General features: G+C 44.3%; 1 protein-coding gene across 2 annotated transcripts in view; it reads right to left on the bottom strand.

Moving 5' to 3' along the window:
- Positions 1-20,780, bottom strand: part of Mcmbp (minichromosome maintenance complex binding protein) — a 50,669-nt gene extending 29,889 nt beyond the window's left edge. For both annotated transcript variants that reach the window (XM_057779668.1, XM_057779669.1), the window contains exons 1-5: positions 20,456-20,780; positions 4,293-4,378; positions 3,543-3,683; positions 3,365-3,406; positions 1,111-1,212 (exon numbers count right to left, since the gene is read on the bottom strand). In XM_057779668.1, the coding sequence (XP_057635651.1) occupies positions 1,111-1,212; positions 3,365-3,406; positions 3,543-3,683; positions 4,293-4,378; positions 20,456-20,513 (429 nt within the window). In that variant the 5' untranslated portion in view covers positions 20,514-20,780. The remainder of the gene's footprint in view (positions 1-1,110; positions 1,213-3,364; positions 3,407-3,542; positions 3,684-4,292; positions 4,379-20,455) is intronic.

Raw genomic sequence — 20,780 nt, 5'->3', positions numbered from 1 at the left:
TGGTGGCTCACAACCATCTGTAATGGGGTCTGGTGCCCTCTTGTGGCCTGCAGACATACACACAGACAGAATATTGTATACATAATAAATAAATAAATGTTTAAAAAAAAAAAAAGAAGAAGCCAGAAAAACCAAACTCTGGGGCTGAAGATGGAGGTCAGGGACAGAGGGTTTACCCAGCATGCAAAAGGAGCTGGGTTCAACCCTCAGCTCTGTAAAAAAGAAAAAAGAAAAGCTAAACACGAAGGAAAGGGTAGGAGTCATGGGAGGACATTAGAGAGGACATCTGACAAACTCCTGCAACACAGATCAGTAACAGCACCGAGGATGAAAGAGCCAAACTAGAGACCCACGGGCACTAAAGGAGACAGGGAGACTATGCAAAGGGTTAAAAGGGGAAAGTCTGGCCAGGCTAAGAGGCATAGGATATAGTCCCAGCCACTGGAGGAGGATCAGGAGCTGAGGTCAGCACCTGAACTGTGTAGACCTTGCCTCAAAACATAAGCACCACTAAAACAAAACAGAACAAACCATCCCCCAAAACCGTTTTAACTAAATGACTGAAACATATTCAAAGATACAGTTTACTGTGGCTGGAGACATGGCTAAGAACACTGCTGCTCTTCAGAGGACCTAGGTTCTCTTCCCAGCATCCACACGGCCACCCTAACCCCAGTTCAAAAGGATGTGAAATTCTCTTTCAGCTTCCGCCCGGGCTCCTGTGAGCGTGTAGTGCACATAAACTCATTCAGAAACACAAACAAACACCTTTAAAAACTAAAATAAATCTCTAAAAAATTAGAATGCATTATAATTTGAAACTGCACCCTTCTCTTATTATCATAATATTTAAGTACCTATAAATCTACCTCAACTTATTTTAATAGTGTTTCACTATAGGGATATATCAGAATTTAGGCATTTCTCTGTTATAAATACTTAAATTTATGTTTTATTAAGGACATATGTTGTATACAAACACTTTTTTTTTCCTACCTAATGTCACCCAGGGTAAAAGGATTACAAATCTATAATCTGAACTATGACCCTTTAAATTAAGAAAAAAATTAAGAATCACTCATCAAATAGTAAGGTTCAGATAAAGGATATCTCTTTGACCCATGAAGATTCTCCAGGCACTGGGACACAGTAGAAGGTCTGTCTTTCTGCCGTGGTAGATCGTGGAGAGTTTAAGTCAAGCTCCTGTTGAGGCTGTGATATACAGAAAGCATTTTTAAAGTTTTGTTAAGAAATATGCATTTTCATATTATAAAATCAAAATAAATGTTATCTCAAGTTAATGTAATTAACAAGCAGTTAATTTCAGAGTCTGGCTGGCATGAATTTGTGGTCCTCTGCCTCCGACTCCCGAGTACCGGTAAGAGTGTAAAGGCAGACGCTGCTACCACACAACACACTATGCTTCCAAAACTACCTCATTCTCTTTCTTTCTTTCTTTCTTTCTTTCTTTCTTTCTTTCTTTCTTTCTTTCTTTCTTTCTTTTCTTGAGTGGGGGGGCTGTCACTCTGTAGCTTGTGTTTGTTGTAGTCTGCTGGCCTGGTCTGTCACCCTATCCCTTTAAGAGACAAGCTCCGCCCACTCCCAGCCCCCCCCCCCCAAGGCCATGGGATCTCCCACCTCCTCTCTTTAACACTCCTCCCTTCCTCTTTCCCTCACTCCCCCTTCTTCTGGAGAGGCAGCTTCTGACTCTCTTCTCTCCCCCCTTTCCCCTTCCTAACCCATTAAAGAAACTCTATACCCAAGCTCTCTGTGCATGGCCTATTTGTCACGCCCCTCGTGGACCAGCCTGGGGTCCCAGCTCTTTATAAATGATAACAGTGTTGGGCTCTAATATTTGGCAATTCTCCTGCAGCAGCCTCCCAGGGTCAGGGATTACAGAAGTGAGTGACTACATATCCAGCTTTCCAACGTCCACTTTTACTACATTCATTCAACTATTTACTGCGTATGTGGGCAGAGGGACACATGTATGCCATGGTTACACACGGAAGTGAGAGGACAACATAGAGGAGTTCACCACGTGGGTTTCAGAGCCTGAACTTAGCCATCAGGCTTGATAGCAATTGCTCTCACCCACTGAGTCACCTCACCAGCCCTCAAGGTACCAATTTTAAAAACAAAACCAAGGGAAATCTTTTTTCAAACACAATAGCCAAAACAATGCCTTCCTCAAAGCCATAACACACAGTACCCCAGTTATGAAATTAAATCCTTCTAAAGACAAAGCATGAGTTCAGTGGTAAGAGTCCTTGCTTAATGTGTATGATGCCCTGGGTTTGATGCCCAGCGTGCTGAGCCTCCAAATGACAAAGTGCTCAATAATCTCTCTCTATAGAAAACATCCAATTCAGCCTCTGCCAGCAAAACTTAGTAAATACTCATTATAGTTACCTCTGAAATGGATTTAAAATTCAGACCTTACTCCCCAAGGAAGGCACTCTATTTAAATAATAACTTAGAAAGCTGTGGGTTTTCCTTAATAAATCTACCTTTGTTCTGCTAAAAAAGAAAAAGTCTTAAGGTGGAAAAACAGTCCCTCGTGACAGCAAGTTTGAAATTGAGATAAGACACAAAGTGGGCTTTTAAAAAAAGCACATAAATTGGGCCATGGTAGCGCACACCTTTAATCCCAGCACTTGGGAGGCAGAGTCAGGGAGATCTCTGTGAATCTGAAGTCAGCCTGGTCTACAAATAAGTCTAAGTTTATCTTTCCCTTTCGTTTAAAGAAACGTTAAGAGCACTGACTGCTCTTCCAGAGGTCCTGAGTTCAATTCCCAGCAACCACATGGTGGTTCACAACCAACTATAATAAGATCTGGAGCCCTCTTCTGGCCAACAAGCAGGATACTGTATAAAAAAATAAACAAATCTTTAAAAAAAAAGAAATGATCATACATCGTGCTTTTAGTCACAAATATTGGGGAAAAATCTCACCATTTACAATCTTGCTAGAAATCTTTAAAAGACAAGTAAGAAAATTATGTCAGAAAACTCTTTTTTAAAAAAATATTTATTTATTATGTACAAAATATTCTGCCTGCGTGTATGCCTGAAGGCCAGAAGAGAGCACCAGACCTCATTACAGATGGTTGTGAGCCACCATGTGGTTGCTGGGAATTGAACTCAGGACCTTTGGAAGAGCAGGCAATGCTCTTAACCTCTAAGCCATCTCTCTAGCCCCCCAGAAAACTCTTAAAGACAAAAAAAAAATTCTGTCTGATTTTTAAGAACTCATTCACACACAAAACAGCAACATTAAAGACCAAACAAAGAAAAATAAATTCTCTTTTTAGGTGAAAAAAATCATGCTAAAAAAAGTTCAAATAACATAAAAGATACATACCCCACATTCTGCTATATCCCTATATTTTCCAAAATGAAGAACCTATGACCAAAACAAACAAAAAGTATTATATATATATAGATATACATACATACATACATACATACATACACACACACATATATATATAATATTACAAATTATAAACAGAAAATCTCAAGAAGAAAGCAACACATACCCGTGCTTTTGTGTTCTGGTTAACCGTCTCATAAACGCCCATGTAAAACTCAGGGTCAAACATATCCTGAATCATGCAACGAAACTTGACAAAGCTGTTAGGCTTCAAATAATGAAGGGGAACTTCATTCAATGATGGTACCTTCAGAGAAAACAAACAAGCAAGTCAGCAAAGTTGTCATCTGTAACTGTTGAACACACACACATTCAAAATCTAGCCCTGTTCCTGTGATAACACTTGTCCATAACGGGATGCTTTTCCTTCCAAAAGCATGCATAGCGTGTGCACCCTCCCGGCCTGCCTTCTTTATTTTCTGTCTCTTCTTTCCCTTCTTTTGAGACAGACTTTTTGTAGCTCAGAATGGTCTGGAACTCACTAATAGCAGAGGCTAGCCCCAAACTTGTTATCCTTCTGTGTCTCCCAAGGCCCCAGATTACAGACATCACCTCCTACAAAGGACTCCTGACTCCTTTCAATCAACAGAAAGGCATGCACCTTATGAGTCCTTTGAACATTAGCACATGCCAATTCTTCTAGGAGGGAACAGAACAAAGGTGACAGCTACTATACAGTTCACCGGGAAGGAACAGACATTTACTGCCACCTAGAGGCACAACACAAGCATCAGCGCAAAGCCTTGCAATGAGGATGTACTGGGGACAGGAGCAGCACTCACTAAACCACTTCTCCTCACATTGGGGTGGGGGGAGGTTCTATTCTGCTGAGAGAAACTATAGCCAGCCAGCTCACCCATTTAGGAGCATTATTTTCCTTCAGCTTTTCCTTGAAGTATTCTATAACTTTCTTCTCCCAGTCGGGGTTAACTCCATTTTGGGCTGAAAGAGAAATATGATCATCAAAGTACAACAAAGACCAAGAGATTATGTTCAAGTCAATACCATGTAAGCTTAGTAGTTAATACAAGTGCAACTGGGACAGCCACAGGCATTCAAGGAGCATCCCTGCTGGACGCAGGGTACCACAAACCCAGGCTGCTGGCCCCATGGCTCTCCAGCACTAACAACTGAGAGCCAACACCTGTGGAATATGTGGTTTACCTGGACCAGCACAAGCTACAGTAGATCAAACATTCAACCCAAGCTATTTTATTTATGGTAATATACTCTGAACTGGAAAGCAGTGAGATTTTTAAATCACACTTACTTACTTAGTGTGTGTATGTGCACGCACACATGCAAGGAGGCCAGAGAACAATTTGCCAGAGTTGGTTTCTGAGGATCTAACTAAGGGAATCTGGCAATAATTTGAAGCTTTTAACCTACACAAACAGTATAAAGAACACCTATATCGGGGGCTGGAGAGATGGCTCAGCAGATACGAGCACTGACTGCTCTTCCAGAGGACCTGAGTTCAATTCCCAGCGCCCACATGGCAGCTCACAACTGTCTGTAACTCCAGTTCCTGGGGATCTGACACCTTCACATCAATGCACATAAAATAAATTTAAATAAATTATTAAAAACAAGAACACCTATCTTTGCTCCGTCTGTCTTATCATTTGTTTGATCATCACAAGTCTTTTCTAAACCATTTAAGTTACATGCATTATGTACACTTGCCTTCTAAATATTTCAGTGTGTTTCTTCAGATTATCGTAAGTTTAAACAGCTGTAATAATACTTTAAATACTTTTTAAAAGATTTATTTTTTAATTATGTGTATCTGTGTGTAGGTATGTACTTGAGCACAGGTGCCTGAAGAGGCCATAAGAGGGCATCATATCGCCTTGACATAGAATTACAATCAGCTGTGAGTTACCTAAGTAAGAGCTGGGAACTAAATCTGGATCCTCTGCGGGAGCAGTAGGTGCTCTTAAACACTGAGACATCTCTGCAGGCCCTGATACAACCAACCATGGATGTAGCAATGTCAGTTAATACTTTCCTTGAGCTGGGTGGTGGGAGCGCCAGTCTTTAATCCCAGCACTTGGGAGGTAAAGGTAGGTGGATCTCTATAAATTCAAGGTCTGCCTCTGCCTCCCAAGGGCTGGGATTAAAGATCCGCACCACCACCACTCGACCATTTGAGGAGGCAAATGCACAGAAAGCCTGACTAAAATAAAATGCAATTAGCATGCTAAAACCTAAAGTTCTATGTTACCAAAACACCAGGAAACTAAGCTTTTTGCCTGATCTTCCAAGAAGCCAGGAGAAAAGCACAGGCAAATTCTCCAACCAACCAGTCTGAACTGGCCTGGCATTCAGTTTCTCTCATCATATTCATTTTTCTCTTTAAAGATTTATTTATTATGAGCAGCCAATGCTCTTAACTACTGAGCCGTCTCTCCAGCCCCCTCATCGTATTCTTTATACCAGTGACCTTAGGCCTCCAAACACTAATCAGTTGTTTCTCAATTGTCCAGTCCTGCTGCCCACCTGCCAAGGGAAATACCTTGGAAACGAACAATCTATTTCCCGTTTCTGCTTTCTTTAGGCTTCCTATAAAATTCAACAAATTCTTCTCCTCAGCCTATCAAAATCTTAACTATCTAATGGAATAGATACGAAAAACCAATAAATAAATAAATAAATAAATAGCCGGGCGATGGTGGCGCACACCTTTAATCCCAGCACTCGGGAGGCAGAGGCAGGCGGATCTCTGTGAGTTCGAGACCAGCCTGGTCTACAGAGCTAGTTCCAGGACAGGCTCCAAAGCCACTGAGAAACCCTGTCTCGAAAAACAAAAACAACAAAAAAAAATGGAATAGATAATGGAAGTGTTGCCCAATCCTAGAATTCTAAACATAACAACAAAACAAAAATTAAGATCAATAAACTAAATTTGTGCTTTTTTTCTTTTGACACTGGTAATCATACCATACTAGTTATGTTGGGTTGCCTGACTCTAGAATCAAAAATAAGGCCAAATAAGGTCTTTAATCTGTGCTATGGATATAGGTCAGTGGCAGGGTACTTATCTAATACACAAGGTCTCAGGTCTAACTCCCAATACTAGAAAAGTGGGAGAAATCTTATGAAGGTGTAAATGACACGGCTGTGACCTCAGCATTTGGGAGGTAGCAGCAGGAGGATCAGGAGCTCAGGGTTCCTCAGTTATATAGTGAGTATAAATAAGGCCTGCCTCAGTTACATGAGTCAATATCAAATGAAATAAAAACAAAACAGGAAAAAGAAAAACCTTGAAATTTTAATTCTGTCCTTCAACACCCATTGTACTGCCACGTAAGTGATGGTCTATCCTTCATCACCCAAAGTGGCAGCCAGTTCTCCACTCCACATACAGTATATCTTCAGCTCTTACAATGAGTAAGCCATCTGCAGGAGCGGCTTACAGGTGGTGAAAAGACCCAACAGTTAGACAGGATACAGCTAACTCCCCTAGCACACATGTCTGGCAAGCCTTTTTATTTACCACATGGTTGCTCTAAATAGATGCCAAATAAGAGGAATTTGTTTCTAATTGTGATGGAGCTGAGACTGTCAGAAACGCAAAAACCTTGCTTTCGCCGTTTCCAAACATTTTTCCCTTAACTAGGCCACACTTGATGACTGTAGATCAATCCCTGGGACCTACATGAGGGAAGGAGAGAAGTGACCTCCACACGTGCACCACCCATTTACACACACATACAATTCAATTAGAAATGAAGAACAAAACAATCTGGGTGTCCTACTCTAGGTTTTGTTCTTAGATCCATGACCAACTGAGTTAATTTCTATGTAAAGTATGAGGTTTAGGTTGAGATTTCTATTTCTGCGTATAGTTTCAGTTTTGCTTCAAAGAATATCCTTACACCTGGTGGGCACATGCCTTTAATCCCAGCACTCAGGAGGAGGAGGTAGGCTGCTGGGATAATCTTTTTGTACATGATGTGCAGATGTGTTTCTGCCCTTCCTCACCTGCTTAAGGTACCTTCTGACTGGTTTAATAACGAGCCAGAGCAGAACGGTCATAGCTAGGCAGGAGAGGATAAACAGGACTTCCGGGGACAGATAGGAACCCTAGAAAGAAATCTGGTAGGGGGTGGGGAGATTTGCCAGCTAGACACAGAGAAGCTGGATGTAAGTACTGAGCCATGTGGAAGAACGCAGATTAATATAAATGGCCTAATTTAAGTTTTAAGAGCTAGTTGCGAACAAGCATATATATATTTTTTAAAGATTTATTTATTTATTATGTGTACAGCATTCCTTCCATGTGTGCCTGCATTTCCAGAAGGGGGCGCCAGGTCTCATTACAGATGGCTGTGAGCCACCATGTGGTTGCTGGGAATTGAACTCAGGACCTCTGGAAGAACAGTCAGTGCTCTTAACCACTGAGCCATCTCTCCAGCCCCGAACAAGCATATTTTAAGGCCAAGCTTTCATAATTAATAAAAAGTCTCTGTCATTATTTGGGAGTTGACAGACCAAAGAAAGCTCGACTCCAGTAGGTGGATCTCTATGAGTTCAAGGCCAGCCTAGTCTAAAAAGCAAGTTTCTAGACAATCAAAGCTATACAGAGAAACCCTATCTCAAAAAAAAAAAACCTTTATTCATTGGATTACCCTGTGTTCCTTTGTGAAGGAAGAAAGGAAGGAAGAAGGGAGGGAGGGAGGGAGGGAGGGAGGGAGGGAGGCAGGCAGGCAGGCAGGCAGGCAGGCAGGCAGGCAGGCAGGCAGGCAGGCATTTTGCTAAAGGGAGATTTAAGCAGACAAACAGGATGGTTCCACTTAACATGGGAACTAGACCAGGCCAGTTCCTAAAGACAGACAGCACAGTGGAGACTAGTGAGACGCTGGAGGGGAGGGAAAGTAGGTTGGATTGTTTGTGACTATGGTACACAGAATGCCCTGGCATTGCTTACTCCCCATATCTGAAGTCCAAACCCAGCAACGCTGAAACAAAGAAATTATCAAGGAGGGCAACCGAGGAGGAATGTGTGACAAACTAGCGAGGTACCAGCTGGAGGAGGCGGTGAGTTCCAGTCCAGCCCGGACTACAATTATAACCTGTGTCAAAAAGTCAGAATGATAGCAAAATGGCACAATTTGTTGGTTTTAAAGGCTGCAAAGGCCCAAGCCATTTTAACATAGGGAGACTCTTATGGGACGAGTGATGTGCTCGTGCATTCATGTGTGTATGCACATGTGTGCACATATGTGTAAGGGACAAATGACAACCCAGAGTGTTATTTGTCAGCAGGCACTGTCCACCATTTTTTGGATAGGGTCTCTCACTGGCCTGAAACTTGCCAAGTAGGTAGGCTGGCTAGCCAACAAACCACAGAGATTTGCCTTGCTCCACTTCACCTCCCCAGTGTAGAAACTAAGGACATGCACTCAAAACCCCGCTTTTATACGGGAGCTCTGGGATTGAACTCAGGTCATCATGCTTGTGAGCCAAGCATTTTCCCAACTGAGTGTTTCCCAGTCTTGTAGCCAGACTCTAAAACTCAGAAAGGGGCCGGGTGGTGGCGCATGCCTTTAATCCCAGCACAAAGGAGGCAGAGGCAGGTGTGCCCCTGTGAGTTCGAGATCCACCTGCCTCTGCCTCCCAGGTGCTGGGATTAAAGGTTGAAGCTTTCTTTTTAAACACACATACAGCAATGTCTCTGGTTGTGCTTAGAAAACGTTCTCATGGGCTGGAGAGATGGCTCAGAGGTTAAGAGCATTGCCTGCTCTTCCAAGGGTCCTGAGTTCAATTCCCAGCAACCACATGATGGCTCACAACCATCTGTAATGGGGTCTGGTGCCCTCTTCTGGCCTGCAGGCATACACAGACAGAATATTGTATACATAATAAATAAATAATTTTTTTTAAAAAAAGAAAAAAGAAAAGAAAACGTTCTCATGTTTCCATTTTTGCTTGACTGAAAATAATTTTAAGTTTCATAGAGACTTCTTTTTGATCTGTTGACTGTTTATGTTTTACAAGTTTGAATTTTTCTGTCATCTTTCTGATTTCCAACCCTCTTCCTGTAGAACACACACCATGATTTTCTTCATAACTCAGAATGATTTATCTTGGTCAAAGTCACATGTGCGCTTGGACAGTGCCTGTTCTGGAACTGGGAGGTGAGCACACTAAATGAGCTGCTTGGTTGAGGGGCACTCTCAGACCTTCAGGAGCTCTACGAATTTACCAGCCACTATAAGCAGCAGCAAACTCTTCAGCTGTGGCTGTGTTTCCACACCCATCAGCTCGCCGGCATCTGCGTGAGCTCTGGAGCTTTGCTGATGGTGCACATATGGTCATATCTTCTTGGTGAACAGACCCACCGTGAAGCTGTCTCTCATTCTCATCTAAGTCAGCTTTGAAAACTATTTTAAAGGGAGGCTCCCGGGCGGCACACGCCTTTACCCTCCAAAGGCAGAGGCAGACAGAGCCCTGTGAGTTCTGGGCCAGCCTAGTCTACAGAGTGAGTTCCAGGATAGTCAGGGCTGTTGCACAGAGAAACCCTGTCGAGGTGAGTGAGTGAGTGAGTGTTCGTTGGACAATTTTCAAGGGTCAATTCTCTCCTACTAAGTGGGTCTCAGGAATTGAACTCAAATTATCAGGGATGGCAGCCAGCACCTTTATCCACTGAGCCAGCTTGCTGGCCAGAAGACCATTCCCTTTTTTCTTTTCATTTTAAAGAGAAAGAATCTCAGTGTATGGTCCTGGCGGGCTTGTAACTCACTCTATAGACCAGGCTGGCCTTAAACTCGGAGATCCACCTGTCTCTGCTTTCCAGATGCTGGGGTTAAAATTGTTCACGAGCACACTTGACTTTTTCTATTTTTAAATTTTATTACAATGCCGGGCGGTGGTGGCACACACCTTTAATCCCAGCACTTGAGCACTCGGGAGGCAGGCAGGTAAATCTCTGTGAGTTCGCGGTCGGCCTGGTCTACAAGAGCTAGTTCCAGGACAGGCTCCAAAGCTACAGAAAAACCCGGCTCGAAAAAACCACACACACACAAAATTTTATTAAAATATACTGAGTGGTGGTGATGAACACCTTTATAAACTTGTAATTGAAGCACTAGGCTGAGACAGGAGGATCAAGTTCAAGGTCATTCTTGGCTATTAACAAGTTCAGGGCAAGCTTGCATTATGTGACAACTAGTCCCAAAAAGAAAAAAAATGGAAAACAAAAAAAAGCCCAAGTATAGTGCTGGCAAAGGACAGCTCAATGAAACAAAATAAATAACCTACAGGTTTACACCATCACTGTGGCCAACTTAACTTTCAAAGAAGCAATATACAAAGGAGAAAGCACTGTAAGAATGATGTTGGAACAAATGAGTATCCCTGCAAAAAAAATTGAAATTTAGGCCCAAACCGTAAATCTGTTACAAAACTAATTTAAAATAGATCACAGAACTAAACAAACAAAAAAACTGTAACATTATAAAACTCAAAGTATCACACAAAAGAAAACCTAAATAGACAAAAATTTGGCTAAAACTGTTCAAATAAAACACCAAAGACACACTCCACAAAAGAAAATAAGGATAAGACAGACTTACTACTTTTCTGTTCTATGACGGAAACTGTCAAAAAAAAGAGACAAGTATCCATGCATGTGTGTGCACTTTCGTGCGCGTGTACACACACACACACACAGATGAGAGTAAGCACTATAGAGTAGCGATTATACAGAACACCAACCACATTACATGCACATGAGAAAGTGTCCAAGCTGTTCCGTAAAAAGAACAAGTCCCGGGATGCAGGTCAGCAAAGAATGCTTTGCCTTGGCTGCCGGAGCTGTGAAGAGCAGCAGTTTTCATTCACTGCTGCGGCCACTACAGCAGACAGCCTGGAGTCTGGCACTCGGCGAATGCATTCCTATCACTCTACCCCAGCAATGCAGAGAAACTGTGGACTTTGGAGGGCACCATGTTAACGGAGGCTTTATATACATATATTTGGGGCAGGGCCTTGTGTGCAGAGATCACAGGACAAGGTTTTAAATAACTATTCATTTTATTTTTTATGTAGGTGTGGTGCCTGAATGTATGTGTAGTACTGTGAGGGCTGGCAGAGGTCAGAAGAGGGCATCAGAGTTCATGGAACTGGAGTCACAGTTACTATGAGGTTACTGGGAATCTAATCTGGGTCCAGAGGACAACTCTAGAATTCATTCTGTCCTCCCACCTTTAGACTGGGTTCCAGGGATTGAATTCAAGACATTCAGTTAGCATAGTGAGCCACTTCCTTGGCCCAAGGAGAATTTCTCCATTGTGACAAATACACTTCTCGTTGGAAATGTTATCGTTTGGAGGAGGGGGAGGTCTTCCACAGAAATCTTCTACCTTTCATATCTCCTGTGAACTTAAAACAGCTCTAAATAAATTCCTCAAAATCATATACAAGTAACAAAAACTAGAATGGATGGAAGCAGTCGTGAATGGCTGTAAAATCAAGTACTGGTTAGAATAATGGTTATAAGCAATAACAGCAAAGGCTTAGCTGCCCCTCCCCCAGAATGCTAGAGATCACCAGGGTCTCAAACATGGTGATCATATGCTCCACTAAGCTGTAGTCCTCAATCTCCACCCTCTCTCACCCAACCTATTTAGAGTCTCACTGTGCTGCCCAGGCTGGCCTTGCAATTAGCATTCTTACTGCTTCCATCTTGAGGGCTGGGATTCCAGGTCATATGTGTATGAACCCAGCGGATAACGGGTGTCATTTTTTGAGAAGGGGGTTTTGCTGACACAGGCTAAGACCTGAATTCAAATCACAAGCACACACAAAAAAAGTTGGGTATGGCCATGGGAGCCTACAACCCTAACACGGGGAGTGGAGACAGGTAGTGTCAGGAACTGGCAAGTCAGCCCCTACAGCGAAAGCTAGAAGCTTTGGGTCTGGTAAAAGACCCTGCTTCAAGAGAATAAAATGGAGAATGATAGAGCAGGATGTCCAATGCCATCCTCTGGTGTCTACTGGACATGTATGTACAGACAAACACACACCACTCCTCAACAACAAAACAGCACAAAGCCATAGCAGTCAAGAAGAACTGGCAAGCCAGGCGGTGGTGGCGCACGCCTTTAATCCCAGCACTTGGGAGGCAGAGGCAGGCGGATCTCTGTGAGTTCAAGACCAGCTTGGTCTACAAAGGGAGTTCCAGGACAGGCTCCAAAGCTACAGAGAAACCCGGTCTCGACAAAAAAAAAAAAAAAAAAAAAAAAAAAAAAAAAAAAAAAAGAAGAAAACTGGCAAGGAGGAAGATCATAGAGACCACAGAGTAGAAATGAAGTTCAAAATAAAGCCACCCAGGGCTGGAGAGATGGCTCAGTGGTTAAGAGTACTGACTGCTCTTCCAGAGGTCCTGAGTTCAATTCCCAGCAACCACATGGTGGCTCACAACCACCTGTAATGAGATCTGGCACCCTCTTCTGGCCTGCAGGAATACACGCAGACAGAACACTGTATACATAATAAATAAATAAATCTTTAAAAAAAAAAATAAATAAAGCCACCCAGGTGGGACCAACTGATATTTCAATAAAGGTGCTAAAACTGTAATAAGGAAAAGATAGTCTCACCAACAAATAAGACTGGGAAAACTGGACAGCTATCAGTAAAAGAATGACTTTAGAGCCGGGCGGTGGTGGCGCACGCCTTTAATCCCAGCATTCGGAAGGCAGAGGCAGGCGGATCTCTGTGAGTTCGAGGCCAGCCTGGTCTACAAGAGCTAGTTCCAGGACAGGCTCCAAAGCTACAGAGAAACTCTGTCTCAAAAAAAAAAAAAAAAAAAAAAAAATTAAAGAATGACTTTAGACTCCTTTAGACCCCCTGACTCACTATTAAAAAAAAGGGGGCGATAGGCAAATATATGGATACCCCAAAATATGAGCAACCAAAAGGAAGATAAGTTAGACTTTATCAAAATTAAAAACTCACAGTGGGAAGCCGGGCAGTAGTGGTGCACACCTTTAAACCCAGCAGAGGCAGGTGGATCTCTGAGTTCAAGGCCAGCCTGGTCTACAAGAGCTAGTTCCAGGACAGGTTCTAAAACTACAGCGAAACACTGTCTCGAAAAACCAAAAACAAAACAAAAACTCATAGCCAGGATTGCTAAGGGGGAGAAAATTCTCTGTATCAAGCAAAAAGACCAGAGTTCAATTCCTGGCTTTGCTTGTGAACTAGAGAGAAGGAAACAAACACCCAAACAAACAAACAAAAAATGCTAGTGGTTCAGGTTGCTTACTGCCAAGCCCGATGAACTGAGTCTGATCACTGGAACCCAGACAGTAGAAGTTTCAAAAAGAACCAACTCCACAAGTTGTCCTCTGACCTCCACACATGTACTGTGGCACTCCTGTACCCATAAACCATCCCCTTTCAGACAAACAAACAAAATTAAAAATCATTAAATACCCATTTATATAATTTAGTAGTTATTAAACCTAAGGCTCCACATAATACCAATAACACTCAGCTATATCCTCAAGTTTTTTATCTTGAGACAGATTTTCATTGGTTGCCCAGACAGGCCTTATATCACCAGGTCAAACATATATGCCTAAATTGCAAATTTTATGTGAATTATATCTGAATAAAAATGCTTTGCCACCCTCAAAACACTAGAAAGCAAGAACAGTTTAAAGTTTCCAGCTCAACCTGGGTCAGGCTTGATACTACAAATCTTTAATCCCAGCACTTGGTAGGCAGAGGCAAGTATATGGATCTCTTGTGAGGACTGCCTGGTCTACATAGTAAGTGAAACCCTGTTTAAAAAAAAAAAAAATCAAATGATAAAAGGAGTTCCACTCAACAGGAGAACAGAGCTTACTTAACAGGTATGTTTTGGCCTTTTAAGCACATGATTTTATTAGAACTTAAATAGGCATTTTGCCATGGTTGCTCAATTCACTCCTCTGAGACTCTCCCCGCCGTTAAGGCAGGCCTCAAGAGACGTGACTATCCCACGAACTCTTACAGCCATCAGAGTTGTCAGTAATCATGAGGTAACAGTCGACTCTATGCTGGGCCAAGAAGAGAAAAAATCTAGAATTGGGGACAAAGGTAGGTGTGGACTGGAACCGAGAACAAGTGAATCTGTGGGCTATGGAGAAGAAAAACAGCAAGTTAAAACACAAAACTGAGTGTCCTTGAGAGAGCTGCCTGAACTTCCTCTTCCTAAACCTAGGACCTGACTCTGCTCAGTTCGTCAAAACACCCAGGTCCCTTCCCATAGTCTTGGGGCTCTAGCCTTACCATAATTAGTGTTTAGTGCCTACTGAGGGTAGAGTGGCAGAGAGAGGAGCTCCTAGCTGGGCTCAGACACTGACTGTGAACCGCCTGGGTTCACGGTGAAGACAAAATCAGACTGGATCTCATCACTGCTTAGAATGCTTGAAAAAGACCAGTGATCAGACGCTCAAACTTCCCCTCCTTTACAGGCTTGTCAGCCTTGAACATCAGATTCAACCAAGACACCAAACTAAGCCAACACTAAAACACCCTCGAGAGGAGGCAGTTGTAAGCAGCATGAAATGAAGCGGTCATGTGGCCAGTGAGATGACTCCGTGAACAAGACCGATTGCACGCTCGCTGTCGAGCCTGATGACCTAAGTCCAAACACTGGAACCACACGGGACAGAAAGAACTAATCCCCAAAAGCTGTATTCTGCTCTTCACATGCATGTTTGTGCACACAGTCTTCCCCCCTCCCTCCCCAGGTAGTTATGGATAGGAGAGGTGACACATGCCTTTAGTCCCAGCTACTTAGAAGCTGAAGGAGTTGGATGCCAGTCTGACAAGATCTGGTCTCAAAGTAAATGAATGGTTAATAATCCAAATTATTACTACAGGGGAAGAGTGGTCAGGCATGGTGATACATGCCTCCCAGCACATGGAAGCCAGAAACATCATTGGTTAGAGTGAGCTGGAGGCCAACCTGAGCTCCACAAACACTGACTCACAAAAACCAAGAAAATAAATGAAAAATGAGGAAAACTAGAGTAAAAAATATTCCTTAGCACCCACAGAGAAAGACTCACAACTGCCTGTAACTTCTGCTATCCAAGGGCACCTATACATGTACATATATCCTTGGAGAAATATACAAGTAGATATAAAAACACCTCAGAAGACATTTAGATAAAAGCCAGAAGTGATGGTACATGCTTAGAATCCCAGAAGTTGGAAGGCTCAAGGCCAGCCTGGGTTAGGTAGTGGGTACCAGAGAAGAAAAAAGTAAATAGATCACATACTAAGGTAATAATATACCACGTTCAACGGAAGTTTGGGTGTAGAGGGGTACCACGCTGAGGCTGAAGCAGAAGGATGGGGCTGGAGCTACCTAAAGAAACTAAAACTCAAGGGGGAAAAGTCTCTAGAAGCGACTGAAAGCCACTGGTTCCAGTACAGCAGAGAAGCTATACTAGAAACAAGAAAGGAGGCTGTCGCAGAGGACCACAGATCCTGGGCTAGACAACAGTGTTGAAGATGAAGATTTCTGGACAGGTCAAGAGATATTTACTAAATCTAAAGCTGATACAACACACTGACCGAAGCTGGGTGTGGTGGTACAAGAAATATTTAATAATTAAAGCTGATACAATATTCTGACAGAAACTGGGTGTGGAGGCACATGCCTGTAATACCAGCATTTAGGTGGTGAGGCAGATGAAGTCTAAGGTCAGCCTGAGCTACACAGTGAGTTCAAGGCTAGCCTGGACTCCAGAGCAAGATCCCACCTAAGAGCACAGGCTTGCGGCTAGGGAGATGGCTCTGGAGTTAAGATGGAGACCTGTTCTTTCAGAGGACCTGATTTGCTTCCCAAACACTCATGTTGGGAGCCCACAACAGCCTGTAACTCCAGTTTGTTTTGCATGTGGGGGGAGGGGTTCCAATACCTTTGGCTTCTAGGGGCAACTCCACTCACAAGCACAGATCCACACACTAGCACACAGACACAGTTAAAAATTAGTCTAAGATTCTACTGCCTCTTACAGTCTCTACCCACAAGAAGCTAATAAGCATCTGAAACGTAGTTAGGAACAACAAGGAATTTAACCTTTAATTTTGTGTAATTTTCACTAATTTAAGTAAGTGGCTGCTGTATCAGACAACACAGTTCTAGATTAGTCACCTAACTTAAAATATATGACAGGATAAGAAATTTGTGTAACAGTATACACCAGCGACATTCAGAATGCCGAAATAAATTCCCTAAGACGGGAAGATGTTCAAGACATACTAAGAAACACATTATTTTGCCTGGGTGGTGGTGCATGCCTGTAATCCTAGCACTTGGGAGGCAGAGGCAGATGGACCTCAGTGAGTTCGAGGCCAGCCGGACCTACAGAGTTAGTGCTAGGACAGCCAGGACTCTTACACAGAGAAACCCTGTCCCCCCAAAACCAAAAATAAATAAATAAATATGAAAACATATATCAAGATAACATAAACATCGCATCTTTCAATTTTAAGAAACTCTAGAACAGGGTATAATGGCTCACAACTGTAGTCCCACAGTTTGGAGACAGGAGAATGACAAGTTCAGAATCCTGGCCTACAAAGAGAGACACTATCTCAAAAAGCCAAGGACTAGATGTGACAGTCATAGAGCATCTGTCTAGCACCTGTGAATTTTTGGGGTTCTGTATTTAGAACTGTTACAAGCTAACTCCACGTAAAGAAAAGAAATTGAGGGCTGGAGAGATGGCTCAGCGGTTAAGAGCACTGGCTGTTCTTCCAGAGGTCCTGAGTTCAATTCCCAGCAACCACATGGTGGCTCACAACCATCTGTAATGAGATCTGGTGCCCTCTTCTGGCCTGCAGATGCACATGCAGACAGAACACTGTATACATAATAAATGAATAAATAAATCTAAAAAAAAAAAAGAAATTGAGTGCTAGGGATATGGCTCAGTGGTAGAGTCTTTACCCAGCACACCTGAGGCCCTAGGTTCAATCCCAACACAGCCAAAATAAATAGACAACCATAATAAACCAGTGATTACCCCAAACATGACAGAGGCCTTCCTATTTCCCTCTTAAAAACAAAACAACAGACACCAACTACCTTTCTATCTGAAGAGCAAACGAGAGAGCTAATACCGAGGCAGAGGCTATGGCTTGAGAGGTGGAGAATGTGCCTGTTCCTGGTTCAATCCCCAGCACGGGAAACGAAAACCAAACACAAACCAGACAGTGTCTCCAAGCTTAACTCACACATTGCCTTCAATGCTTTTACTATACAGGTGTTTAATGTAATCCTTTTTTTCAAGACAGGGTTTCTCTGTGTAATAATGTAATCCTAAAGACAGGAAAACAGCAACACAAAGGAGCAGATTACACTTCTCTGGAGAGTCATTCTAAGGACAAAAACGAACTCCCCAAAACAAGCCACAAGATTTAGGTCTCAGACCTGGGACAAACAGACACAAGGTGCCTATTTAACACATCAATGTGGACCTGGCTGCCAGGCTCTCCCAGCATCTCCCAGTCCCCACCTGTTACAGAGTGTGGTTGTCACATCCTGCCACCTAAACTTCACTAGCTGCCCTTCCCTACACAATCCAACCATTATGAACCATTTTGGTTACTTGCTCTCTTTCATTTACCCTTTATCGTCCTTGCCTTTTGGTAAAGCTCCGCCTCCCCCCAAGGCCCAGCTCAGTCCGGTCATGTCCTCTCTGGACTCTTCCCAATGTCCCTGCCTCTGGTCACACTCTTCCTTTAATCTACAATAAACTCTCTCCTCCACCACACAAAGAACGAGTCAATGTCCTTCCATTTGCTTTTCATTCAATATGCAAAATACTGTAGTATTTATAACCAAAGTATGGGTTTTTCTGCACTATGAAAAGATGTGTAGGGGCTGGAGAGATGGCTCAGAGGTTAGGAGCATTACCTGCTCTTCCAAAGGTCCTGAGTTCAGTTCCCAGCAACCACATGGTGGCTCACAACCATCTGTAATAGGGTCTGGTGCCCTCTTCTGGTCTTCATGCATAAACACAGACAGAATATTGTATACATAATAAATAAATAAATAAATAAATAAATAAATAAATATTTTTTAGAAAAAAAAAGAAAAGATGTGTGGCCTTAGGATCACACTTAAGGAACAAAATATGACAGAAATATATCTAATAGTATTATATTTAAAACCACTTTATCCCTACAGCAGTCCAGGGTACTGGAATATTTCTCTGGCTGGGCAAGGTGGTCAGCTAGTGATGCCAGCACTCCATAGGCTGAGGCAGCCATGAGCCCCAGGCCAGCCTGGGCTAGAGATCCTGTCTCAAAGAAATGGGAAGAGAATTCGAAAACAGTCATGGGAACTTAACCCTTTTATGTCCCAAACCTTTAACTATGGAAGGATTTGTCCTAAAGCATGCCTATGCCATTTGCACCTTCAGCCAATAGGGAATCGGATCCTCACTCGACATCTGGGAGTCATTACTAATCTCAGCACCAATTGTTGGGTTCAATATTTTGAACTTCAATTACTAGCGTTAAGTGAAAGAACATACCTCCCCCCCCCTTTTTTTAAGAGATAGGGTCTCACCTTATAGGGTAGTCTCAAGCTAGCAATTAGGCCTGTCTTCCAGGTGCCAGAATCACAAGGAAGCCGCCTATTCCCTTTGAAAACCACCCTAGATTGCTACATAGGAATCTGCTTCACTCGGCCTGCAGTGTACCCAGACCAGCCGGCAGGCCAGGCATGCATTCTCCCATTGAGTACATCCCATGTCCATGTTTTAGTCTCTCCTGGGGATGCACACTCCCTCCCCCTCTTCATCAGATTCCGTGTTCTCCGACTACAGTACTTCTTATAGTTTCACCCTGGGAAACAACAGGGTTGGTTAGAATTCTAGGCAGAATAAACGGTTGCTGCGGGAGCATGAAGGCCCTACTACAGGAAACTTCCCACGGAGAGAGGTGGCACAGGGCTGAGAGCCCAGCACTTAGGAGGCTGAGGCAAGAGAAATGACAGTTCAACTAGCCTGGGCCATACGATGAGTCCCAGGCCAGTCTGCAGCTGTCTAGGAGACATTGGTTACGGGCTGCTGAGGACTGTAGCTTCTTACTAACCCTTCGCTAACATGTCAGGGTGTGCGTGTAGGGACTGAACCCAGGGCCTTTGCACATGCTAACTATGGACTTTACAATGAAATACCCCTCTGCCCCCTCACTATGTTTTAAACGATATGAGAGAATCCCACAGCCCTTTAATCCCATGCAAGTCAAATGCTGCCGATCTATCAGTGGTTTCGAGTCAAGTCCGACTCCGTCGTCCCTGAGCAAAACGAAAATAGGGATGAGAGTGGGAATCGGAAGGTCTAGTTAACTACAAGAGTAACGACGACAATGACAGCCAACATTTACTCCCGCTTGCCTGCAGCACTCCCGGCTCGCGCTCTGGAGAAACGCTTGTAAACAGCTGAGTATCTCTCGCTAGCCCCCGCAGGGGCACGCGAGCGGGTCACAAAGCAGGCGCGTTCTAGTCAACAGGACAGAAAAAACGAGGCATTGCCACCTATCTCGAGGCGGACATGTAGAAACAGGGGCACAGTGAACTTCTGCGCGATGGATCGAGCACCCCACACACACACACCCCACACACACACCGGAAGTTTTGAAATATCCTGCGGGCTCCCACAGGCAGAGTGGCTTCCCTCCGCCGCCGCTCTCGGAGCCCTCGGTGGGCAAGGAGACCTCTCCGCGCCTGCAGCACCCGGGCTAGGTAGGCCACCAGCCAGGAGCCAGGCCGTCAATCACAGCCAGCGCTCGCAGCTACGTCCCCGCCGCCCGCCAGCGGGAGCCGGGCAGCGGGCAGGTGGTGGCACCTGCGGCCGCGACCCGAGAGAGCTGTCCCCGGCTCGGCTGCTAGGCCCAGGGCCCCGAGATCACCTCGACGGTGATCCCTCGGACCGTCGTCCCAGTGGCGGCCGCGCCAGAGGCCCGGCCACGCCAACTCGCTCGCCGCGCGCCACTCACCGAAGAAGCCCTGCACGATGCCGAGCGGGTGGCTCAGCCAGTCTTCTCCACAGGGCATGGCGCTGAGAGCCGGGGCCAGCGCGGCCCGTGCGGCGCTTCTCCGTGGGCCGAGCGCGCTCGGAACCCGGCGGCTCCTCGGGGGCTCGTCCGCGCCCTCCCACGCGCGGGGCGTCGCGAGCCGCGGGCCTCCGGGAGACGCTGCCGCGGTGACGAGTGCCTCTGAGCTGCCGACCCGCGGCAGGGGCGGCGCGGTGGTCTCCACCTCCACTTCTCACAATGGCGGGAAATCGCGGCCACCGACCGCGCAGCCTGCGACCTGGGTGGA

Source organism: Chionomys nivalis, chromosome 8 (assembly GCF_950005125.1).
Source record: "Chionomys nivalis chromosome 8, mChiNiv1.1, whole genome shotgun sequence".
Classification (NCBI taxonomy): domain Eukaryota; kingdom Metazoa; phylum Chordata; class Mammalia; order Rodentia; family Cricetidae; genus Chionomys; species Chionomys nivalis.
The sequence above is the reverse complement of the archived record's forward strand: the minus strand, read 5'-3'. Positions and strand labels throughout refer to the sequence as shown.